The 26,762-nt window shown below is 36.8% G+C and overlaps 2 protein-coding genes across 9 annotated transcripts in view; one reads left to right on the top strand and one right to left on the bottom strand.

Annotated features, from left to right (window-relative positions):
- Window positions 1-2,217, bottom strand: part of UBE3D (ubiquitin protein ligase E3D) — a 157,281-nt gene extending 155,064 nt beyond the window's left edge. Inside the window, exon 1 of the mRNA XM_053904695.1 lies at window positions 2,088-2,217. Coding sequence (XP_053760670.1) covers window positions 2,088-2,125 — 38 coding nt within the window. The 5' untranslated portion in view covers window positions 2,126-2,217. The remainder of the gene's footprint in view (window positions 1-2,087) is intronic.
- DOP1A (DOP1 leucine zipper like protein A) overlaps window positions 1,623-26,762 on the top strand; it is a 111,933-nt gene continuing 86,793 nt past the window's right edge. For all 8 annotated transcript variants that reach the window (XM_053904689.1, XM_053904686.1, XM_053904690.1 and 5 more), the window contains exon 1: window positions 1,623-1,751. The gene's annotated coding sequence lies outside the window, so the exon portion shown is untranslated. The remainder of the gene's footprint in view (window positions 1,752-26,762) is intronic.

Genomic DNA, 26,762 nt, shown 5'->3' with positions numbered 1-26,762 from the left:
ATTTAGGCACAGTTGCTCCAAGATGCAAACAGTTGCAAAAATGTAAGAAGTTTTCTGTTACCGATGCAGAAAGGAGTGTGGTTAAATCAAGTGTCATGAATCATAGCATTAACCATTCCTATAACCTTTGAAAACAGGAAGATGAGAATGATCCGCATGTACATTTCCACTCCCCATATTTTATATAAATAAAAACTTATTCACAGAAGTCATAATCTTATTACAACTAGAAGATAATTTTGGAAAGTTTGACATAGTAAAGAAAACGATCTACTATAATGTAAATACTTAAAATGGGGAAATATTAAAATGTAAAGCTATAGTGGTGGACTTACAATGAGAATTTTAATGTTTATTTCTGAGGGAGAGAGAATATGAGTGGGGAAGGGGCAGAGAGAGAGGGGGGGAGACACAGAATTGGAAGAAGATTCCAGACTCTGAGCTGTCAGCACAGAACCGGAAGCCGGGCTCAAACTCACAAACGGTGATATCATGACCCTGAGAACATGACCTGAGCCCAAGTCTGAAGCTCAACCTACTGAGCCACCCAGGAGCCCCAATAAGAATTTTAAAAGCAAGAGGCTGGGGGCACCTGGCCGACTTGGTGGATGGAACATGCCACTTTTGATCTCAGGGTTGTAAATTGGAGCACCACATTGGGTGTAGAGATAACTTATAAATAAAATCTTACAAAAAAAAAAAAAAAAGCAGAAGCTTTTAGTTCTTAAAAACAGAAACAATGATGTATTTCCGAATATAAATTAAGAAAATCGTGCTTACTGATTGCTTCTTAATTTGAAGATTTTCCAAATAAATAATAAATCCACTTTAGAGATACTATTTTAAGACAGTTTTCTAAAGTTAAGTATTTGCTGTTTCAAAGCTTATTGTGTTGCTTCACAAATTCCTGTTTTCATCACAATAATTCAAAATCATGGATGGAGGTAACAATGCAGTTAAACAATTGTATTTACTACTATTCCACCTCAAATAATGGTGATCATGGGTGTTGATTTTAACTCCTAATATCTTCCACCTTTAGTTCTCAAGGCTATTGAGTCTTAAATACAGACACATTATATTGAAATATTTAAGTCTTAGCACAGCATGTGCTTCATACTTGGCGTTTGGTTCTTTTTAAAGATTGCTATATTTCATATATATTCACACATTTATAAAACATAAAATCAGTCTTTTTTTTCTGTGATCCTACGGTTTAGGCAAAACTGCAACTTCCTTGTAGTAACTACATGATTTAGAGAGACATAAACTCAAAATGTTTCCAAATCTGATAACAACTATTTATCTCCTAACTTCACCAGTCTCTAACTTCTTCTGGGCCTCAAGTTCCTCATATGAAATATTGAAGAATAGTTTAAATAGCACTTAAGTGATTGTTTAAATAATATTTAAAAGCTGTTCTTAATTCCTAGCATTCCTGCCAACTCCTCATTAAGATGCCCCTGGTGCTGGAAAGTTGAAAACACCTGCTATTCACTTTCCAGGCCCATCCATCCCCATAGTTGGTGGCCCAACAGTCCGCTCGAGGGCGCTGTGGCGACAGCTAGAGCCGAGAGGCGAAGCACGGACCGGGGGCGGGGATCCAGGGGCCGTCGACGTCGACGCCGGCGTGGGCGCGGGCGCGGTGCACGCTGGGAGCTGTCACTAGGCCCTTCGGCTCCCGGCCTCCGCGTCGTTGCCGCGGTTGCCAGGAGAGCGGCGCCGGCGGGGAGCGGCCGAGCCCACGGCAGGTAACAGCGTCCCCGCCCCCAGCGCGGTCGCGAGGCCGGCTGCCGGCCCTGAGCGGTCTCCTCGGCCTGGCCTGTTCCGGAGCTGCGGGGACGCCCCGCCGGGCAGGCTCTGTGGCGTCGGGGGTGTTGCCGCCTCGGCCCCGCCTGGAGCTTGGAAGCCGGCCGGTCGCCCTCCGGTTTCCGGAGAGGCGCGAGCTGCGCGGGGATCGGCGGGCCGGGGCTGGGCGGAGGCTCGAGGGCGGCCCCAAGGCAGTGGGGCCTCCTGCGCGGGGGCCCAGCGGTGCGCAAGGTTGGGGGTGGAGGTCGCACCTGTGCGATAAAGGCGCACGGACTAACCTCTTTGTTGGTGGAATCCAGGCTTCGTGCCTTCTCATTCATCTGGTGGGTTCTTTTAAGATTGAGGAGACACGAATGCCAGCTATAGTTAAGGTTCCATGTGGGGGTTGGAAAGGAGTGCAGAAGTTTTTTAGAGGAAGTCAGGTTAGTCATAAGGAAGTTGTTAACTATTATCACCTTTGATTCTCAAGCCTTTTAAAGTTGCAGCATAACAATAGTTACTTGTTCAGTCTCTTCCATTCTTCACTCCTACCCGGAGGGGGGAGTGGCACACAACGATACTTATTTAAAGCTGGAAGAATTGTGTTTCTGAACACTATAATGTATAGTTCTAAGGAGTTTGAGAACTATATTGTGATAATCTGATTTGGAGACCATAGTTAAAGCAATGAAAACATTCTTTTGATAATTACAAAAAAGATAGGAAACTAAGTGTTTGCCTGACAGATAAGCTCAGAATTGTTCAAAAACAGAAATCTCTCAATTTTGATGTTCTTGGCTCCCTTCTACACAGACAGAAGATCTAGTATGTTATCATGGATAGCATATGTTGACATTATATGCTAAGAAATTCACCATCTCATAACATAGTGATTTAGTTGCGCTAAGTTATAATAAGAGTAAACTAAAACCAGTTGTACAAATGCTTTATTTTAGTGATCACTTTAAGCTGCTACTCCAAATGAAATCATTCCCCATTAGTACCAAACAATAGTAAATTTCCAGGTGGGCCTAGTTATTAAGGAAACCAGGTCTTGAAGGAAGAATTAAAAATGCCTGAGTACACAAATCAGAAAATGTGACACCATAGCCAGAATGTTAAACGTAAATTAAATGTTTGACTATATAGAGTTTAAAGAGTCTTATTTTGTAGTTAAAGTAGTGGAAAGAGCGATGGCCTAGGAAGTAAAGATTTTGTTCAAATCCTTTGTTCTCCTAAAGAAATGTTATCTCTCTAATCAGTTTTGTCATCTGTAAGGTAATTTCATAAGATCAAAATTTTCCAAATTGATGTCTCCCTTTGAACACTCTTCTCAATCCATCAATAGCCTTACTGCCCCAAAACAGTGTTCCATGGCAAATGATTTAGGGGTGCATTGGTTAAATCAGTTTTAACTTCTGATTTGCTTTTAACTGCAGGATTTCTCAAAACCTTTACTACTATGCTCATATGCATATAAATCTTCGGGGGAAGGTTATCAAAGCATTTTCTAAACTTACCTGGCCAGAAAGCCTATTTTCTCTTTTTTTTTTAATTGTCACATTGGCTTCCGTACAACACCCAGTGCTCATCCCAACAAGTGCCCTCTTCAGTGCCCATCACCCACTTTCCTCTCTCCCCCACTCCCCCATCAACCCTCAGTTTGTTCTCTGTATTTAAAGAGTCTCTTGTGGTTTGGCCAACCTGTTAACATTAGAAATATAATCACATAGAATACCAATTTGAAAATTACTATACAGATCTTCCTCAACTTATAGGGTTGTGTCCCTGTAAACGCATCATAAATTGAAAATATCATAATTTGAAAATGCGTTTAATACATTTAACGTATGTTAAAAATGCTCAGTGTACAAGGGACACCTGGGTGTCTCAGTCAGTTAGGCCTCTTTGGCTCAGGTCATGATCTCACAGTTCGTGGGTTTGAGCCCCCATCAGGTTCTGTACTGATAGCATGGGAGCCTAGAGCCTGCTTCAGATTGTGTCTCCCTCTCTCCCTGCCCCTCCCCAGTTGCCCTCTGTCTCTCTCTCTATCAGTATACTTACATTGACCTACAGTTGGGCAAAATTAACACAAAGCACATTTTATTATAAAAGTTTTGAATACCTCATGTAATTTATTGACTACTGTGCTAAATGAAAAAGAGAATAATTGCGTGGATAAAGAATGGTTGTAAGTATATCAGTGGTTTGCCATCATGATTGTGTGACTGGGAGCTGTGACTTGCTGCCACTGTGAAAAATTATAAATCAGACTCTAATAAGATGGGACTGCCTATATCTGAGCTGCGTCTTCTTTCAACTCTAAAATTCCCTACGTTGTGCTTTTTATTTAGCTTTCAGTTTAAGCTTTCTGGGGCATGAAGATCTAGTGACAACTCATTGGTATAACAAAAGGCTTATATTTTCCTTAATAAAATATTAAAGATGCACATAAGTTTCTATGTACTTTAATGCTTTAATTTATGGCAGAAGATTATCTTTTTCTGGTCTCTTGATGCTTTTCTTGAATCATAATTCATGTTTTGAATTTAATTTTATGGTTAAGTCATTGATTTTATTAAGAATGGCATTATAAAGTTCCAACAAGACTTGTTGATAATGGCATTTTTTTTTTACTATGATTGAGTTCCCTCGCTAGTTGTGAGTTCTTAAACTATGAAATGTAATAAAAGCCATTGGAAATGTTCTTAATCATTACTGATTTTAAGAGCTTAGATCATTAGAAGGGGTTCAAGGTTAAAACATAAATTCTAAGGTAGTCTTTTCTGAGTTGCTTACAAACAGGATGTAAGCGTTGAATGCAGTCTTAAATTATTTTGCTAAATTCTGTCAGGTGTCACTAGCACACAGTGTGGCTACTTTAACTGATACTTTGTTAGGAATGATTGCTATTAATGTGCTCCTTTGTTTGAGGGGGTCAGGAGGTAAGCCTTAATTCAGGTAAATTTTCTCTATGAAATGCAACTGTCAAGAAGTAAATAGCTGCAGTTTTTGTTTAATGGCTTACCGGTTTGCTGCTGTTGTTGTTGTTATTTTGTGGTTTTGGTTTGGTGTGTGTGGGTGTGTGTTTTGGGGTTTTTTTTTTGTTTCTCTTTTTACAATTTTTTTTTAAGCTGTCTCCACATCAGTGTGGGGCTCGAACTCACAACCCTGAGATGAAGAGTCACAAACTCTACCTACTGAGTCAGCCAGGTGCACCATAGTTTACAGTTTTTATTGAAAATTTATGATATGAAAGTAAGTTCTTTTGATTCCCTTGTCTTTAAATGGTGATGTCCATTTTCTCTGTATTGTCTTTACCTATTTACCTCTCCTTCTCCAAGCTATTCCAAGCCTAAAATATCAATGATTTTTTTTTTTTTTTTTATTGCACAGGTCAAAGACATTGTATCAAATTTAAGAAAAATTTTACATATAACGTGCATTCATTTTGTGTGTACATTGTATACACACCCAGGTAACCAGCACAATCAAGATTTGGAACAGGCCACCACTTAGGCCTGTATTGTTAGGTTTTTGCTTCCTCCAAACACATGCTGCCCCTGTCTTGGCATGTCTACATCATACTACCCTCGCTCCAATGCCACCTTGTCTGTGGATCTTTTTTTTTGATTACCTCATTTTGAAGTAATTCTCTTCTGACTTTCCTGTTAGCATTTATCATTCTTGTCTATCCTTAATGGCGAAACTAATGGCACGTTCATAGTAGGCACCTGTATTTATTTGTTGACCAAATGGTGAGTGTAGTATTTCTCGAACTTCAGTCATTTTTCTATCTTCAGAACTTTGGCCATATCTGCATACTTCCTGTATACTTATTTGTAGTTATTAACATAATTTTAAAGAAAACTTGAAATAACCACCATAAATAGAAAGTAGGGGTGTGTCTGGGTGACTCAGTTAATCATCCGACTTCGGCTCAGGTCATGATCTCACAGTTTGTGAGTTCAAGCCCCGCATCAGGCTCTGTGCAGAGCCTGCTTTGAGTTCTGTGTCTCCCTCCCTCTCTGCCCCTGGCTCACCCCTGCTCACCCTCTGTCTCTCTCAAAAATAAATAAACATTTAAAAATTCTTAAAAGTAGGTATCGCTTGCCATAAACAGAAGATAGACATAAAGATGAAAATAATGGAAACAAAAGTGTTGTTAAATTCTAGAAAGTATTGGCCATTGAACACTGTTCTTTGTTTAAAGGAGAGATAAGCAAGAATTAGAGGTGTTGATAACATTCTGCCATCAATCTGAGAACTTCCTGATGCAGTCAGGAACTGCAAGAGAATGAAGACGGAATAAATCCCTCACTGATTCAGTGTCACTTAGCGCATTACTTGGACCCCATAAAATCATCTCACATCTGATTGGTGGCCAAAATTTGGGGAGATAGTGGATTCATCAGGGCCTGAATTCTTTAGAATTTCATCTGTGGAAGAATTTGGAAATATAGCCTCAATTGCAAATTAAAAGGTGTACTAGAGTTTGAGTTAACTTCAAAAAATAATTTAAACTTTATGATCATTACTGAATTAGGTAAGTTTCTATTTTTTTTCCAAAAAAATGTCTTTAATGTTACTAATGTTACTTTTATAGATAAAACATCCACCTTTTTAAACTAGTACCTTAGCTGTAAGATAAACCTTCGAATATAAAGAAATAAATCTAAATCTAAAAGTCAGTGAGAGCCTTTAAATGACAAAGTGATGAGTGTTGATTCAGGAGTGATGAAATGTTGATACTATGTTTATCTGGCAATAGCTCCTATAAGCATGGATGAGGTAATAAACTTAATATAATACCTTCTTCTTCCTCTCTTCGCTTTTTAAGTTTGAGCTATATTTTAGTATTTCCATCCTACAGAAGACATTTCTAGACTTTTTTTTCTTCTGAGGCAATGAAAAATTCTCCTCTCTTATGGAAAGAGTGTAATGTGAACAGACAGAAAATAAATTCCCTACTCGTGTTCTGTAAAATACATCCTGTATTTCAACTTGCTGTGTTTATTTTTAGGCTTACATCGGTATTATGAGCTTCATGTTTAAATTACCATTATTTTGTGTTCACAAACCAAGAGTTCGGGTAAATAAATCATTTAGTTTGGTGTTACTGATTTCCAAAAGCCAATTTACCTAAATGGTAACACTTAGTTTATCAGTATACACAATAATTTGCTACTCAACCAGAGGTCACATTGCTGTTAATCTCAGGTTCTGGGATACAACCTCCATTTGGAAGTAAGAAAAGAGCCCTTTGGATGAATAGTCTTTATTTCATAAAAGATTTCACCCAAACAAGTAGTTTATTTCCTATGTCTCTACTAGAAAATCAGCATAGAAGCAATGCATGTAAAACTCTTAGCACTTGATGGGGCGCCTGGGTGGCGCAGTCGGTTAAGCGTCCGACTTCAGCCAGGTCACGATCTCGCGGTCCGTGAGTTCGAGCCCCGCGTCAGGCTCTGGGCTGATGGCTCGGGGCCTGGAGCCTGTTTCCCATTCTGTGTCTCCCTCTCTCTCTGCCCCTCCCCCGTTCATGCTCTGTCTCTCTCTGTCCCAAAAATAAATAAAAAACGTTGAAAAAAAAATTAAAAAAAAAAAAAAAAAAAAAAAAAAAAAAACTCTTAGCACTTGAAAGTAATACTGACTATAATCAGAAGAACTATAAAAGCACAGCAGTCCTTTAAATTATACAGGTAAATAACCTTACGTTTCCATTTGCTTTTGTTTGTGCTGTATCAGCTACTTGAAACACTTAGGATATGTTATGATCAATCAAATTTTCCAAATAGCTGGAACTCTTGTTTATTATATACCACAAATGCCATCCCAGTCTGCTATGATACTTTCTGCTTGTCTTCAGCATGATGCACTTTGACCAGTGGCTTTTCGTATCCACTTAACACATGTCTTACAATATCTTGATTTTAAAATTTCCTGGACAGTTTTTCTCCTGAGGAAAAATATAGAATGTAGTACTTGCTTTAAAGTTAGTGTCTGTCATTTTGGAAGAAAAATAAATATTAAGCGACTTCTATTTTGTATACCAGCAATTCCATAAATGTTACCACCAGTTGATCAGGAGTCTACTCTTAAGCCTGAGTGAGGGGTTCTGGCAACACGATTATTTTTTTCTTTTGTTTTATTTATTTTTTGAGAGAGAGTTAACACGTGTGCAAGTTGGGAGGGGCAGAAAGCAAGGGGGACAGAGGATCTGAAGCAGGCTCTGCACTGACAGCAGGGAGCCCAGTGTGGGGCTCAAACTCACGAACCATGAAATCATGACCTGAGCTGAAGTCAGGCACTTAACAGACTGAGCCACCCCGGTGCCCCCAAGATGATTATTTTTATGGCACCTGTCATTTTATTAGAAGGTGTCCCAAGCGTCCCTGATGTTAGTGATTTGAGGTTGCGTGTTAGTTTTATGTGATGCGGTAACTACTGTTTTTATTACGTGTTTTAAGTTATAGAGCATGGATTGTTGATAGATTCCTTCACTTTGCCAAAAGTTTTTATTTTGATGTAGTCCCAGTATTTTCTTTCCATTGCCAGTAGAAACACATCTAGAAAAACGTTACTGTGTCCAGTGTCAGAAATTACTACCTGTGTTCTCTTCTAGGATTTTTATGGTTTTAGGTCTTTAGTCCATTTTATTTTTGTGTATGGTATTAGAAAGTGGTCCAGTTTCATTCTCTTACATATAGTTATCACGTTTTCCCAGCACCATTTATTGAAGAAACCTTCCCTCATTGTCTATTCGTGCCTGTTTTGTTACAGATTAACCATATAAACATGGGTTTAATTTTGGCCTCTCTGTTCTGTTTCATTGATCTATGTGTCTGTTTTTATGCCAGTACTGTACTGTTTTTATTACTAGAGCTTTGTAGTACATCTTGAAATTTAGAATTGTGATACCTCCAACTTTATATCAGTAAGGGGTTAATATCCAAAATATATAAAGAATTATACAACTCAACACCAAAAAAACCCCATACAATCCCATGAAAAAACGGTCAGAAGATCTGAATAGATTGTTGTTCAAAGAAGATGTACAGATGGGCAACAGACACATGAAAAGATGCTCAACATCAATAATCATCAGGGAAACACAAATCAAAACCACAATGAGATATCACCTTATACCTGCCAGAATGGCTAAAATAAAAAAGACAAATAATCACTGTTGATGAGGATGTGGAGAAAAAGGAATCCCTGTGTACTATTGGTGGGAATGCATATGGGTATAACCACTGTGGAAAACAGTGTGGAGGTCTCTCAAAAATTAAAAACACAAATACCATATGATCTAGTAATTACACTACTGTGTATTTACCAAACAAATGAAAACACTAACTTGAAAAGATATATGCACCCTATGTTTATTGCAGCATTTTTTATAACAGTCAAGATATGGAAGCACCCTAAGTGTCCACTGATAATTGGATAAGGAAGATGTGGTGCATAATACACACACGATGGAAAATTATTTGGACTTTGTCTTTTTGCAACAACATGGATAGACCAATAAAGGGTATTATGCTAAGTGAAATAAGTCAGGCTGAAAAAGATAAATATCCTATGATTTCACTCATGTGGAATCAAAAGAAACAAATGAACGAACAAACAAAAACCAGAATCAGACCTACAGAGAACTGATGGTTGCAGGAGGGGTGGGGATGGGAGAATGGTAAAATAGGTAAAGGGGAGTGGAGATGTAGGCTTCCAGTTGTGGAATGAACAAATCACTGGAATAAAAGGCACACCATGAGGAATATAGTCAATGATATTGTAGCAGTGTTGTGTGATGACAGGTGGTGGCTACATTTGTGGTCAGCACACCGTAATGTGTAAACTTGTCAAATACCTGAAACTAATGTAACATTGCGTGTCAGCTGTACTTAAATTGTTTTTGGGGTGCCTGGGTGGCTCGGTAGGTTAGGCGACCGACCTCAGCTCAGGTCATACCTTGCAGTCTGTGGGTTCAGGCCCTGCATTGGGCTCTGTGCTGACAGTTCAGATCCTGGAAGCTGCTTCAGATTCTGTGTCTCCCCGTCTCTCTGCCCCTTCCTCGCTCGCACTCTGTCTCTCTCAAAAAGAAATAAACATTAAAAAAATTTTTAATTGTTTGAAATAAAAGAGGAAAATATTTTGAGAATAAACTTTTTAGTCATCTATGGCTGCACAGATTATCCCAAAACATAGTGACTTAAAACAATAAAACCTCTCAGAGTTTCATTCAGAAGGATGTGAGGGAGCAGTTTGGCTGTGAGGTTCTGACTTCAGTTTTGTGAGGTTGCAGTCAGATGTTGGCCTGAACTGCTGTCATCTTTAGGTTTGATTGGGGTTGGAGAAACCCTTTCCAAAGTGGGTCACTCACATACTAGCAAGTTGTTGCAGGCTGTTGAAGGGAGGCCTGAGTTTCTCTCTGGAGGGCAACTTGAAGTGTCCTTATCACATAAGGCTAGGTTGCCCCAGAATGAGTGATCCAAGAGATATCACATAGACCAGCAGTGATTTTGTGTAAGAGGTGTGACTATATAACAGTATGAATATCAGGAGTTGAGGATCATTGGAGGTCATCCTGGAAGCTAGCTACCACACGAAGGTATAAAGAATTACAGCTCAGCAACAAAAAGACAACCAATTAAACGAGGAAAGACTTAAATAGACATTTCTCCAAAGATTATATACAAATGGCCAAAGCATATGAAAAGGTTTTCAGCATCATTGATTATTAGAGAAATGTAAGTCAAAGCTGTGTTGAGATACCACCTCACTCCTATTTGAATGGCTACTATCAAAAAACTGAAGCGTGTTGGCAAGGATGTGGAGAAATTAGAAGCCTTCTGCAATGTTGGTGGAAATGTAAAATGGGCAATCCCTATCAAAATAACACCAACATTCTTCACAGAGCTAGAACAAACAATCCTAACATTTGTATGGAACCAGAAAGACCCCAAATAGCTAATGCAATCCTCCAAAAGAAAACCAAAGCTGAAGGCATCCCAATTCTGGGACTTCAAGCTGTATTACAAAGCTCTAATCATCAAGACAGTATGGTACTGGCACAAAAACAGATACATAGACCAATGGAATAGAGAACCCAGAAATGGACCCACAGATGCATGGCCAACTAATCTTTGACAAAGCAAGAAAGAGTATCTGATGGAAAAAAGACAGTCTCTTTACTAAATGGTGCTGGGAGAACTGGACAGCAACATGTGAAGAATGAACCTGGGCCATTGTCTTACACCGTACACAAAAATAAACTCAAAACAGGTGAAAGACCTAAATGTAAGATAGCCATCAAGATCCTAGAGGAGAAAGCAGGCAACAACCTCTCTGACCTTGGCTACAGCAACTTCTTACTTGACATGTCTCTGGAGGCAAGAGAAATAAAAGCAAAAATGAACTATTGGGACCTCATCAAGATAAAAAGCTCCTGCACAGCAAAGGAAACCGTCAACAAAACTAAAAGGCAACTGACAGAAAGGGAGAAGATATTTGCAAATGACATTTCAGATAAAGGGTTAGTATCCAAAATCTATAAAGAACTTATCAACCTCAACACCCAAAAAACAAATAATCCAGTAAAGAAATTGGCAAAAGACACTAATAGACACTTTTCTAAAGAAGATATCCAGATGGCTAAACATGGAAAAATGTTCAACATCACTCATCATCAGGGAAATACAAATCAAAACCACAATGAGATACCACCTTACACCGTCAGAATGGCTAACATTAACAACTCAGGCAACAACAGATGTTGGCGAGGATGCAGAGAAAGAGGAACCCTTTTGCACTGCTGGTGGGAATACAAACTGGTGCGGCCACTCTGGAGAACAGTATGGAGGTTCCTCAAGAAATTAAAAATAGAACTACCCTTCAACCCAGCATTTGCACTACTAGACATTTTATCCAAAGGATACAGGAGTGCTCATTCGAAGGGGCATATGCACACCAGTGTTTACAGCAGCACTATCGGCAATAGCCAAAGTATGGAAAGAGTCCAAGTGTCCGTCGACTGGTGAATGGATAAAGATGTGGTGTGTATGTGTGTTTGTATATATACAAATATACATAATGGGATATTACTCGGCAATCAAAAAGAATGAAGTCTTGCCATTTGCAGAACATGGATGGAACTAGAGTGTATTATGCTAAGCGAAGTAAGTCAGAGAAACAAGTATCACATGATTTCACTCATGTGGAATTTAAGATACAATACAGATGAACATAAGGGAAGCAAAAGTAATATAAAAACAGAGAGGGAGACAAACCGTAAGAGACTCAAAAACAATAAACTGAGGATTGCTAGCAGGGTGTTGGGTGGGGGCATGAGCTAAATGGCGAGGGGCATTAAGGAGTACACTTGGGATGAGCACTGGGTGTTATATGTAAGTGATGAATCACTAAATTCTATTTGTGAAATTATTATTACACTATATGTTAACTAACTTGGATTTAAGTTTAAAAATGAGTAAAATACAATGACTTTGAAGGAAAAAAATGTAAAGTGGTACAGCTGCTATGGAAAACAGTATGGTGGTTCCTCTTAAAAACAGAACTGCCATATGGTCCAGCATTCCCACTTCTGAGTATGTATTCAAAAGAATTGAAAACAGGATCCTGAAGAGATATTTGCACACTCAAGTTCACAGCAGCACTACTCACAATAGCATAGAGGTAGAAACAAGATAAATGTCTCTGAACAGGTGAATAGATAAATATATATCTACATGGAATATTATTTAACAAAAAGGAAGGAAATCCTCTCACATGCTACAACATGGATGAACCTTAAGGATGTTATGTTAGGTGAAATAAACCAGTCACAAAAAAGACAAAATACTTTATGGTTCCCCTTACATGAAGTATCTGAAGTAGTCAGATTAGTTAGAAGTAGAAAGTAAAATGGTGGTTGCCAGAAGCTGGGGAAGAGGGAAAAGAAGAGTTGATTTTTAATGTGTATAAAGTTTCAGTTTTGCAAAACGAAAATATTCTGGAAGTAAATTGCACAATGTGAATACACTTAACACTATACACTTAAAAATGGTTAATTTTGTATGTTTTTACTGCAACTGAAAAAAGATAAATGACATGAAACTTTTAGAAACATGAAGCATATATGCATTTTAAAATGCTAGGGGATCCTGGGTGGTCAGTCATTTAAGTGTCCAGCTCTTGATTTTGGCTTAGGTCATGATCTCAGGGTTGTAAGATCAAGCCTTGTGCTGTTGGCGCAGAGCCTGCTTGAGATTCTGTCTCTCCCTCTCTCTCTCTCTCTGCCCCTCCCCTGCTTGTGTGCTCTCTCTCTCAAGATAGATAAAATAGACATTTTTTTTTAAAATGCTATTCTGTAATGAAAGCCATGTTTCTAAATATTGGAGAAGGGGCTGATTAAGGAATGAGCCTAAAGGGGTTGAATCAGAAGATGTACTCGCTCAGTTGGTAGAATATGCAACTGTTGATTTTACGGTCATGAGTTCAAGCCCCAGCTTGGGCATAAAGCTTACTTTTAAAAAAAAAAAAAGAAGATATCATACAGAGTCATAGCATTTTGAATATAGTTTGATAGGAAAATTTGAAATGATGAAAGAGAGAATGGGGCATACCTGGAAAAGAAAGAGCAGATACAAAGGCCCTGAGGTAGGAGGTGGCAGCAAGTTTTGTACAGTTGGCTAGTGTTAAAAAAAACAAAATATATATATATATATATATATATATATATATATATATATGCAATGATGCTTGTTAAAGATGGTAAGGCCAACTTCATTAAGGATCATCATGATAGATATAGGGACCACTGCAATGGGGTTTGGCAGTGGAGGAGAGAAATTGGTCTCTACTCTGAATACAGCATGGGCAAGTGTTGGTTTGTAACCTCCTCAGAACCTATATCTAAAATCTGAAACCCAACCCTCTCTATAGAGGGAAGGGAGAGACAGAACAAAGAGGGCAACCATTCCAGATTTGTAAGTGGCAAGTTTAATAAGTGAGGGAATTTACATATAGGGCTTGTCTTGGGTGGCCTTAAAACAAGTAGATCTCCACACTCACTCACCTGCCAGAATCTTAAAAATTTATATAGAGACCTTAACTGGGTTCGGTCACGTACCCAGTTCAGGTAGCCCCCACACCATATTTCTATCTCAAGGCTGTATGCTTAGATGAGCTTCTGGAAGCAGGAAAGGCAAACAGAACACACATCCTAAGGACAGGAGAGGAAGTGGGTGCTTTATAAAAAAAATTTCTAATTTAGAACATGCCCCTAATCCAACATGGATCTTCACATCAGTCTTGGGCTTCCTTAATTTAAGGACAACCTCACCTATAATTCTATTTGGAGATGTACAACCCATCCTGCAATACCTTTCCAGGATTAATCCCACTTGAGACTATATTTTTACTTTTTTTGAAATTGTTTTCTCAGGGGAGTAGATTGTGTTCCTGTATATACTGAGTAGAATGCCCCTTTCACTGTGGTCATTTATTGAAATAGAATCACTGTTTTAAATATAACCAGACAAAACCCTTTAATATTAGAATTTATAGTTATTTTGCCTTATACTTCAACCTACACACTTTCAGTATTGAGCAGTGACATAGGTTTGGGGTATTCAGTGTTCAGCTCTGGTCCTTGTCCTTAAGCCAACATCTAGAAGGAACGACAGAAATGTATGTACTTACATTATTATGGTGTTTTTATATATTTTGAGAGAGGGCACGCAAAGTGAGGGAAGAAGCAGAGAGAGAGGGAAGAGAGAATTCTGTGCCATCAGCACAGAGCCCAATGTAGGGCTCGATCCCATGAACCATGAGATCGTGACCTGAGCTGAAATGAAGAGTTGGATGCTTAACCAGCTGAGCCACCCAGGTGCTGCTATTATGATGTAAGAAAATAAGTGGAATAGGAAAAGAAAGAACAGGGTCTAAAAACTGGATAAAGAGTCAAGAGAAGCTATATAATTTGAACAGGTTTTTGAAAAATTGGGTAAGAGAGGAGAGGTAGGATAGGTCAGGCAGAAGAATTAAGAGTTGTGGGGAAAAGTTCAAAAAGATAATGATTATGAACCAGGCCCAGTGGTCAGCCTGCCAGAGTTCTTCCCAGTTCCTCCTCTTAACTCTGTGTGAAATATCAAACACCAGAATGTTCATATGTACATGGCTGTGTGAGCAAACCTGAAGATTACATGAGATAATTTGTGTAAAAGGCTTAGCATGGTACCTACCACAGAGTGATTACGAAGTCAGTGTGAGCTGCTGTCAGATCATCATCATCATCTTGAATAATGTATGGGCAGTGTTTACTTGGCTGCTATGCTTTGGGAGCAGGATGTTATCTTTAACTCGAGGGCATATGTTTAGTTTCATTATTATAGCTATTAACTATTTGATCCTTAAGAAAGAATCCTAGCTACCTATTAACGGATTATTTTAGGTTGTAATATGTGCTCACACTGTTCTATTTTCTAAATTACTTTTCTTCATGATGCTTATGTGTCACACAAAATCAGCGATTAAAGCTAGAAGGAATCTTTAGTTATAATTTTTATAGAATTCAAACTGTTTCTAACAGATGGATAATTTTTTATATGTTGATTAATTTTACTCTCTTTTTTCCAAGTAAATAAAATTTGCTGTTTGTCATCTTGGCAGAATTATGAGATTTTTGATTTTTCATATCTTGGGTTTTATTTTTATGATTTTCATTGAGATTAAAAGTGAAAATATAAATATGTAACTGTCAGAATTTTCTTCAACTAGAGATTTGCATCTAATTAATTTTAAAAGATTTGACCTCTAGGAGTATCATATTTAATGGATTTCCTTTTCAGTCCTAGAAAAGGACATTCTAGAGTGACATTGTCCACATTTAAGTAGTTACACTAAATAAGGATGCTAAAACTGAGCTAATATTTTAAAATGTAACTAGATAGAGCACATTTTTAATAGGTGTTTTTGTGAGAATCTTCCAATTTTTTAAAGTACTATTAAGTACTTTAATATGACCGTATGAATATAGTCTGTTTGAAGGGAGTGAGGTCAAGTGTGACTGTAGTGTTTAAAAAATAGAACTGTAGCTTTGCTCTTTTCTCCAGATTTCTCAGGAAAGAAAAAAAGCAAATGGTTTGTGAGCAGTGTTTACATTTATAGATTCATTTATTCAAAACCTATTTGAGGGCCTATTTGTATGGGGCTGCTCATACAAGTCCAATAAGGCTTCTAACTTCATGGCATTTGCATTGCAATAAGGGAATGTAGATTTAAAAAACAAGCAAATAATAGGAAATTTCAGTCCGAAATAGTGCTAGGAAGGAAATAATATGATATTCTAGAATAGATGTTCAGATTGTGGGCTTGGCGTAGGCCACTTGAGATCGACTGTTCAAAAAAGGCTTTTCTGAGGGTTTGATATTACTTGGAGGATGGGAAGGAATTTGCCACACAGAGTTGACCTTTGAGCTTTTGGGTGCAGAGAATAGCAAATACAGAACGCCCTACAGTGCAAAAAATGTTGGTGTATTTAGTGTGGATATTCCCATAATGACTTAATATGATTTTAAAAGATCTGTAGCTTCTCTGTGGAGGACAGATTATAAGGGTTTAAGAATAGAAGCAGACCTTAACCAGGATAATAGAAAATGAAAAGTGACGTTTTGTATATGTTTAGGATATGTTTGTTAACAAATGCTGTTTGAAACTATAGGACTAGAGGAGATAACTCTAGAGAAGAGGTGAGAGTTCCTGATTGAGCCTGGAAGTAGTTCAACATTTACAAAATAATAATAAAGTGAAATTTGAATAGGGGCGCCTGGGTGGCTCAGTTGGTTAAGTGTCCAACTTCGGCTTATGTCATGATCTCAGGGTTTATGGGCTGGAGCCTGCTTCCGATTCTGTGTCCCCTGACTGTCTGCTCCTTCCCTACTCACACTCTCTCTTTCTCAAAAATAAACATTAAAAAAATTTTTTTTAATAAAATTTGAATAGAGAAGAGGTGCTGACACAGATTGGAGAAGACTGGTTAGAGAAGTCAGAACATCCCTTGAAAATGAAGAGTCCTGGTCGCCAAAAACTAGGTATTGAATACTAAGGAGAAATTAAGATGAGGGGCTGGAGAAATGACCATTGACTTTGTCTAAAGCAGTTTACTGGTGACTCTTACACGGGTGGTTTCCCTGCAGATCAGTGTCATAAGACATTTTTGAGTAGGCCAAAGAGTGAAGAGATAAGGAAATGATGAGTATAGGAAAATCTTTCAGAAAGTTTTGTAATGAGGGAGGACAGAGAAATGGGTTGATAGCCAAAAAGTCTGTGAGAGTCAAGAGGAAGCTATGGCTTTTAGTTTCTCACTGTGGGAGATTCCAGGCCTTTGTCTATAGGCTGATGGAGAATGATCCTGCACAGGAGGAGAAATTGGTGCTGAAGAAGAGTAAACCAATAAGGCACTTAAGGGAAATTCTTGAGAGGTAACAGGAGATGGGATCCAGAGCAAAAGAGTGGGTCTTTGATGGAGGAGGGTCCTTTGTTCCTCAGAACAGGAGGGAAAGTAGAGAGTATGGATATAAGTGGAGATAGATTTGCAGATTTGTTGAAGGGACTATAAGCATTCTTTTTGCTTCTGTTTTCTTAGTTAAACTGGAAGTTGGGTCTTTAGCAACAATGGAGGGATGTGGTATTAGATTTTTGAAAAGAATAGAAGGTATGAATAATTGTGTCAGGCAAGTAAATTTACTAAGGAAACAGTGGATTAGAACAGTGTTGAACTCCTGTTTGAGGTTTGTTTCTCAATTTAAAATGCAATCAGTCAGCCTATGGTCGTATGATTTTTCTTCAGCAGTGTTCAATTGTTTGGGCTTTCGCATGGAAAAAGTAGATAATAGAGTTCAACTAAGATTGGGATTTTGCCAGGTAAGTTTGAAGGGAGTAAGGAAACTTTACTCCCTGGCCCTGAAGTCAGATGGATATAAAAGAGGAATGAAGAGTAGTGGTTAAGAGTTAGAACTCTAAAGCTAGACTGTTTATGTCTAAATCTCTGACTCTATCATTTTTACTAAACACATCGTATCACATAATAATTCTATGCCTCAGTCTCTTTATCTGTAAGTGTGGACCATAATAATGTTTACTTCGTAGGATTAAGTTAACATATGCAAAACATTTGAGTGGTGCCAGGCACATAGTAAGTCACAATATAAGGTTAGCTAAGGTGTTCCTACCTCTGCTGCATCAGAGGAGGTCTTATCCTGAGAAGGTAGTTAGGACCAGAAGGCAGCCAGACATGCAAAGAAAAGCTGAAGATCTGTTGATCACATATTTGGGGTTTCTTAGAGTGTGTACCATTTGAAGGTTTGAGATTGGGTCAGATGAGGGAACATACAGATCATTAGGGTTCTTGTGGGTACTTAAACCGATTAATGAAATACCTGGTAGGTGTTTTCTTCCTCCCAGGAAGTTTCTAATTTTCTGGAATAACTAACTTTATGAGTTGATTAAATAAACTATTCACTAAAGAGTATTAGTGTGTCAGTATTGAAACCCAGAACTTTTGACCAAAATGAGATAAATTTGTTAATAATTGTCTTATTTGTTAGATTGTAATAGTTACCGAATAATTTTTAATTTAGGCAAAACAGTTTGGAAAAAATGTCTACTATATATCTATATAGCAGTTTTTAAAGTACTTTTTCATTCATAATCAACAAGTAAAGTTTTTCCCCCTGAATTACATGGCACTTTCAGAATGTATTCATTTACGTACCTGGAATGTGATAAAACTCTTGGACAATCCCCAGATATATCTGTAGAATTGGCTAATACTGAATAGTTCTTTGTCTCTTCAGCCCTCCCCCAAACTTTTCATGGCAAAGGAGAGGGGGAAGCCAGGAGCTCAGCTAGTAATAAGCAAATCAGCCAAAGTATCCTTGTGTGGTTATTTTGTGAAATTAGGTCTACTCATTTTTTATAACGATTTAAACAAAATCTTTTAAGATTCAGATGGTCTGTTGGAATGTTTTGTTTCTTGAATACAGCCTTATCACCCTGTAATGTGTGAAAACATAAATATATATACTTCCCTGATAATTTTCATAAGCCTTAATTTGCCTAGAGAATCTGCCTTCTTTTTTAAACAGCTATTTTGTTTCATTTTTATATTTGAATGAGACAAAAACACTGCACTAAATCATGCTTTATGACAGTTCAGGTCCAGTTTATATGAGTTGTAAGTTTGAAAGAATAGCTGAATTGTCAGGTGATACGATTACAGATTAAGGTCAAAAACCTACTTGTTAGCAGCTCCTGAAGGAAAAGAGAAATTTTATTAAGTGTAACCTTATTTTTTCAGTGTTATATTAGTTACAGGTGTACAATATAGTGATTCAGCAATTCCATATTGAAAGAAAAATTATAAATGCCATTCTGACTTTACCTGTATCACTTTAAGAACAAACCACAATTTTTATTTTTATTTAGTGATTTTTACTTTTTCAAGTTTCCTAGTTATATGAAATAGTTATTGTACTAGCGGGAATAGGTTTTGGGCTTTGTTTTTTGGTTTTTGTTTTTAATTTCAAACAAAAAACCACCTCATTTGATAGAGGTAGTAGAATTGGTAGGTTTCTTGTTTAGGGTGATATAAATGTTCTCTATGTTAGAGAACATTTCTCTGGTGAGAAATCTTGATTGTGGTGATGGTTTTATGGGTGTGTACATTAGTCAGAACTTAGAAGGTATGTTAAATATGTGCAGTTCAATAAAAATAGTAAAAAAAAATTCCACACATTTGGCAATGACACATTTTTTTTAAGTATTTATTTTTGAGAGAGTGTAAGCAGGGGAGATGCAGGGAGAGAGGAGGACAGAGGATCTGAAGTGGGTTCCCTGCTGATAACAGAGTTCAAACCCAATACCTTGAGATCATGACCTGAGCTGAAATCAAGAGTCTGATGCTTAACCAACTGAGCCACCCAGGCACCCTGGCAATGACACATTTTAATTTGCATTCATGAGACAACTGGATATAATTTAGTCAGAGTCTTCAGTTTTCCATTTTACTACCAATAAGTTCAGAGCCATATCTGGCTCTTAAATTACAATTTACTAGTCCTTATAATTTGCATACTTGCTTCCTAGTACTTTTTTATTTTTATTGGTGATAATGGTAGCAATAAGTTTTTAGAGCATTTTCTATGTGCCAGGCACTCTGATAAGTTTAATATATTCTTTATCTGATCTTGGCAACCATTGAGTTGGGTATTATCATCTTGGTTTATAAATGAGGAAACTGAAGTTTGGCATTTTGCCCAAGGTCATACAGCTAAGTGTTAAGTAGGATTTGGATTCTCAGCTGTCTTGACTTTAATTCCTGTGTTTGGAGACTCTGCCGCCTATCGCCTATCTTTTTGTGGGCTGGAGGGTTCTACAAAACGCTGTTTTGTTGTTAAATATATGCATTTCTTATGAAATGAAACTACATTTCTGAAGAAGAGGCAGTGTATAAAGTTTCCTTGATCCAATATGAGAAAAGATGTATTCGCATTATGATCTAAGTCATTGGTGTTCAAAGTGTGATTTGTGAGCCATTCACAAATTCTTTGTTAAGAAAACTTGAAATAAGCACAGATGAAAGTAAGCATTTAGACATTTTTATAGCAATTTTATATTCCTACAACAACTATGTACATGATTTATATCAGTCACCAGTGGATTAGGGTAAAACTGGTTCTTTGAAAAGAACTTTGGAAAGTACTGATCTAAGCCACTTTGAAATAAAATATGGAAAAAAAATACTTGAGAGCTGGAATTTGCATTTATCATATGTTGGATTAAAAATTCAAAAGTGATACATCCCTAGAGTTCTTCTGATATGCCGTAAGTGATTTTATTTTCATTAAAAATAATTGAAGAAGCAGAACCTAATTTCTAGTCCCAGGATCTGGCAATCTTTTCACACAAAAATACCATAACTCCCTGCTGATGAAACTTCTACAAAATGTCCTGTCTCATTTCTCAGCTGTTTGCGTAAGATTTTGTTTTTCATGTTCTACCTAGTGTTATATGTATCTATACTGTATGAACTCTTTTTAGTTATATTTAAGTGTTTAGACAACTTTTAGCAAAATAAAAAAGAAAAAATCAAATTTCTTACCTGACTGAACTTTTTTTTAGCTGCAAACACATTAAAGAGTTCTAAGCTCCACAAACTTAGCTGGTCATTACTGGTTAGTTTTTTTATACTGAATTAAAAAAAGTATGTCTGCAGAATATGCCAATTGAGGTAATATTGCTTCACAATTACATCATTACTCTGATTACAGTTAATATGCTGGGAGTTCAAGGAAGAGATCTGGCAAGAGATAGAAATTTGGGAGTTGTCAGAAGATAGAAGGAGTATTAATTAGGTTCCTAGAAGGAAGCAGGATTTACTTAGATGCTTGAAATGAAGAGATTTTGATAGAGACCACTCATAAGCTTGCAGGCAGAGTTTAGGGAGAAAACAGCCTGTTGTCACACACACACACACACTCTCACACACACACACACACACACACACACACACACACACACACACACAGTGGTTTTTGAGTTCTAGGAGAGAAGTTAGTTACCAGAAACAAGTGAGAAAGGTTAATATGTGCCAAACACAGTACTAACTGATGCATATGCTCATTTGATTTTTTCTGTATGGTAATAATTATTATGGTCACATAACCTTCCCTCGTAGAACTGCTGCCTTTTGCTGCATCCCAGAGATTTTGGACTGTTGTGTTTTCATGTTCATTTGTCCCCATGTATTTTTTTATTTTCTCATAGATTTCTTGGTCGACCCAATCATTGTTTAGTATCATGTTGTTTAGCATCAATATATTCATGTGGTTTCCAGATTTTTTCTTGTAATTGACTTCTAGTTTCATACCATTGTGGTCAGAAAAGATGGTTGGTATGATTTGAGTCTTTTAAAATTATTGAGACTTGTTGTTATTGAGACGTGGCCTAATGTGATGTATCCTGGAGAATGTTTGATGTGCACTTGAAAAGAGTTTGTATAGTGCTCTTTTTGGACAGAATGTTCTGTATACATTGGGACTATCTGGTCTAATGTGTCATTCAAAGCCACTGTTTCCTTGTTGATATTCTGTGGATGATCGTGCCATTGATGTAAGTAGGGTGTTAAAGTCCGCTACTATTATCATATTACTGTCAATTTCTTCTTTTTTGTCTGCTAACATTTGCTTTATTTAAGAGAGAAGGGAGCAGAAAACCTATCAGAAGAACAAATAGCTAAAAACTTTCCTAATCTAAGGAGAGAAACAGACATGCAGATCCAGAAACGCAGAGAGCCCTTAAGATTAATCCGAGGAGGTCCCCACCAAAACACATAATTAAAATGACAAAAAGTAAAGATTAGAAAAATTTTAAAGGAGCAAGAGAAAACAGTTACAAACAAGGGAAACCCCATAAGGCTATTAGCTGATTTTTTGGCAGAACCTTTGAAGGCCAGAAGGGAGTGGCATGATATGTTTAAAGTTCTGAAAGGAGAAAATGTACAACTAAGAATACTCAGTAAGGTTATCGTTTGGAATAGAAGGAAAGGTAAGGGATTTCCCAGAGAAAAGTTAAAGAAATTTATCACCACTAAGCCAGTCTTATCAGAAAATGTTAAAGGGAATTCTTTAACTCGAACGAAAAGACCGTAACTATTAGAAAATTATGAGAGGAAAAAAATTCACAGGTAAAAGCAAACATGTAGTAAATGTAGTAAATTAATCATTTATAAAGCCAGTATGAGGTGAAAACACCAAAGTAGAAAAATCAGCCAAGGTATACACAAAATGAAAAGATGTTAAATATGACATATACATAAATGTGGACAAAGGAGTAAAAATTTAGTGCTTTTAGAATGTGTTCAAACTTAAGCAACCATCAATTTAATAGAGACTGCTTATATATAAGATGACATATATGAATCTAATAATAACCACAAATCAAAACCTACAGTAGATACACAAAAAAGAGAAAGGAATCCCAGTATAACACTAAAGAAAGCCATCAAACAACAGGGAAGAGAGCAAGAGAAGAAAAGAACAGGGAAAAACTACAAAACAGGGAAAAACGACCACCTCAGACCTAAAGACACAGACTAAAAATGACGGATTGCAGAAAACATATACTGTGCAAGTGGAAGTGAAAAAAACCAGGGTAGCAATACTTGTATCAGACAAAATAGACTTTAAATCTTTAAAAAAAGATTGTCTTTTGTCCCTGAAGCATACATTGCTGTGTGTGTTTATGGTTAAATCTAGTTTAAAAGATTTTTATTAACCATAGATTAATGATAAAACAGCTTGCAGAATTGTTAATTCATTCCCAGTCTCAACTATTATACTTACATCACTGTGTATGAATCCAACTTGAGCTTAACTATTTGTTCCAAGTTATGTGCTGTGCCACATACAAATAAGTAGGAAATAGAGTTCCTGCTTTCAAAGACTTCTTCCCAATTAGGGGAATTGTGTATTGAATCTGTGAAACAAAATCAATGTTGAAAGGGAAGACAGTTAAGATTAGTTTTGGTTCATTTAAGTTCATTTTGGATTTCTGGCAATACTTCAAAATACTGCTTTGTTTTGTTGCTGTTAAAGTCCAGGGTATAAAGATATAATAACAATGTAAGTTTTTTTCCTGCATAAATTTTACATTATTTAAATTTTTTTTTTTAACATTTATTTATTTTTGAGACAGAGACAGAGCGTGAACAGGGGAGGGTCAGAGAAAGAGGGAGACACCGAATCTGAAACAGGCTCCAGGCTCTGAGCTGTCAGCACAGAGCCCGACGCGGGGCTCGAACCCACAGACCACGAGATCATGACCTGACCCGAAGTCGGATGCCTAACCGACTGAGCCACCCAGGCGCCCCAGACATTATTTTAAAGCACAAGGTCCTGCCCCTCCCAATTGGGAATGAAAGTATCATGCATTAGGTCAGGGTTATTCTCTTTATTCTGCACCTAGACATAGTGCTTGGCACTTTGTGTACTGAAGTAAGTCAAGTGTTTAAGATAATTATTGTCTGTAAAAATAGGATTTGAGGATTTGTCTGTTTTTATTTTTATGGATAAAAGAATTAAGGTAGAGAACTGGGTGGTTTGTATCATTCTGTCACAACCTTAACCAAAATTTTTTTTTGATTTAATAAATTCATAGATTCTTATCCTTTTTTCAGTGCCAACAGGTATTACTAATATAGGTTATATTCTCTAGAGTAGGGACTGTTAACCTTTTTGAGGATTTTGTTAAAAACCATTTTTGAGAATGTTATAAAAGCAGTAGACTCTCTCCCCAATAAAATATAAGAGGTAAATTTTGCATGTAATTTGAGGTAATTCACAGGTCCCTAAGGCCCCATTATATAAAAATGTAGATGTACTGGTATGCACACATATATATATACTTACCTTCATTGAGATAAAATTCACCTACCATACAATTCACCTATTTAAAGTGTATGATTTAGCAGTTTTCAGTACAGAGTTGTATGACCATCTTTACAGTCATTTTTATTTATTGAAGTATAGTTAAGATACAGTGTTATATTAGTTTCAGGTGTACAGTAATAATTCAACAGTTCTGTACTTTACTCAGTGCTTATCAAGATAAGTGTAGTTTTAATCCCCTTTATTTCATACATACTCCAACTGACCTCCCTTATTGCAACTACTGTTTGTTCTCCATATTTAAGAGTTTGGGTTGTTTTTTTTAATCTATTTTTCTCTTTGTTCATTTGTTTCTTAAATTCCACATATGAGTGAAATCATGATATTTGTCTTTCTCTGTCTGACTTTTTAAAGTGCATTATACCCTCTAGTTACACCCCTGTTGTTGCAAATGGCACTATCTCATTTTTTTATGGCGCAGTAATATTCCATTGTGTCTACATATACCACATCTTTTTTATCCATTCATCTATCAGTGGACACTTGGGTTGCTTCCATGTCTTGGCTATTATAAATAATACTAAATAAATAAACATAGGAGTGCATATGTCTTTTCATTTTATTTGAGTAAATTCCCACTACTGGATCATATGGTAATTCTATTTTTAATTTTTTGAGGAACCTCCATACTGTCTTCTGCAGTGGCTACACCAATTTGCATTCCCACCAGCGGTGCATTGGGGTCCTTTATTCTCCACATCCTTGCTAACAACTTGTTATTTTTTGTTTTTTTGATTCTAGCTATTCTGATAGGTATAAGGTGAGATCTCATTGTGGTTTATCTTTGGATTTCCCTGAAGATTATTAGTGTTGAGCATCTTTTTCATGGGTCTCTTGGCCATTTGTAGGTCTTCTTTGGAAAACATCTATTCAGGTCCTCTGCCCATTTTTTAATTGGATTTTTTTGGTATTCAGTTTTATAAGCTCTTTATGTATTTTGAAAATGAAACCCTTATGGCATATATCATTTACAAATATTTTCTTCTATTTGGTAGGTTACCTGTTTGTTTCATTGGTGGTTTTGTTCACTGAGCGAAAGCTTTTTGTTTTGGTATGGTCCCAATAGTTTAATTTTGGTTTTGTTTCTCTTGCCACAGGAGACATATCTAGAAAATTGTTACTATGGCTGTTGTCAAATTACTACTTTTGGTTTCTTCCAGGAGTTTTATGGTTTCAGGTCTCACATTTAGATCTTTATTCCCTTTTGAATTTCTTTTTGTGTATGATGTAAGAAAGTGGTCCAGTTTGATTCTTTTGCATGTTGCTGTTTAGTTTTTCCAGCACCATTCATTGAAGACTGTCTTTTCTCTATTGTATATTATTGCCTCGTTTATTATAGATTAATTGACCATATAAGCATGGGTTTATTTGAGCTCTGTATTCTGTTTTACTGATTTATATGTCTGTTTTTGTGCCAGTACCATACTGTTTTGTTTTCTACAGCTTTGTGATATATCTTGAAATCTAAGATTGTGATAACTTCCAGCTTTGTTCTTTCAGGATTGCTTTGGCTATTCAGGGTCCTTTGTGGCTCTATATATAAATTTTAGGACTGTTTTTTCTAGATCAGTGAAAAATGCTGTTGGTATTTTGATAGGGATTTGCATTAAATCTTTACATCTAGATTGCTTTGGGGAGTATGGATCTCTTAATTATATTGGATCTTACATCCATGAGCATGGAATATCTTTCCATTTGTGTCATCTTCAATTTCTTTCATTAGTGTTTTACAGTTTTCAGAGTACCAGTCTTTTACCTCCTTGGTTAAATTTATTCCAATATATTTTATTCTTTTTGGTGCAAATAGAAGTGAGATTGTAGCCTTAATTTCTCTTTCTGCTATCTCATTATTAGTGTAGAGAAATACAACAGGTTTCTGTATTTTATGTATTCTGTGCTTTACTGATTTCATTTATCAGTTCTGATAGTTTTTTGGTGGAGTCGTTAAGTTTTTCTATATATAGTATCATGTCATCATGTAAGTAGTGAAAGTTTTACTTCTTCCTTATCAGATGCCTTTTATTTGTTGTCTGATTGCCACAGCTAGGACTTCCAGTACTGTGTTGAATAAAAGTAGTGAGAGTGGACATCCCTGTCTTGTTCTTGATCTTAGAGGAAAAGCTTTCACCTTTCCACCATTGAGTATAATATTAGCTGTGGGTTTTTCATATATGGCCTTTATTTTGTTGAGGTATGTTCTCTAAATCTACTTTCATGAGAATTCTTATGAATCGATGTACTTTGTCAGATGCTTTTTCTGCATCTATTTTGATGATCTATGGTGTTTTTCCTTCCTCTCGTTAATGTGATATAAACCACCCATGCAAATATTGAGCCACCCATGCATCCCTGCAATAAATTTCACTTGATCATGGTTAATAAATTTTTAAGTATATTATTGGATTCATTTGTGAATATTTTGTTGATAATTTTTGCATCTGTGTTCATCAGAGATACTGACCTGTA

The sequence above is a fragment of the Panthera pardus genome, unplaced genomic scaffold (genome assembly GCF_024362965.1).
Source record: "Panthera pardus isolate Hobbes unplaced genomic scaffold, ASM2436296v1 HiC_scaffold_17, whole genome shotgun sequence".
In the NCBI taxonomy this organism is placed as follows: Eukaryota; Metazoa; Chordata; class Mammalia; order Carnivora; family Felidae; genus Panthera; species Panthera pardus.
This window is presented reverse-complemented; position numbering and strand designations above follow the sequence as displayed.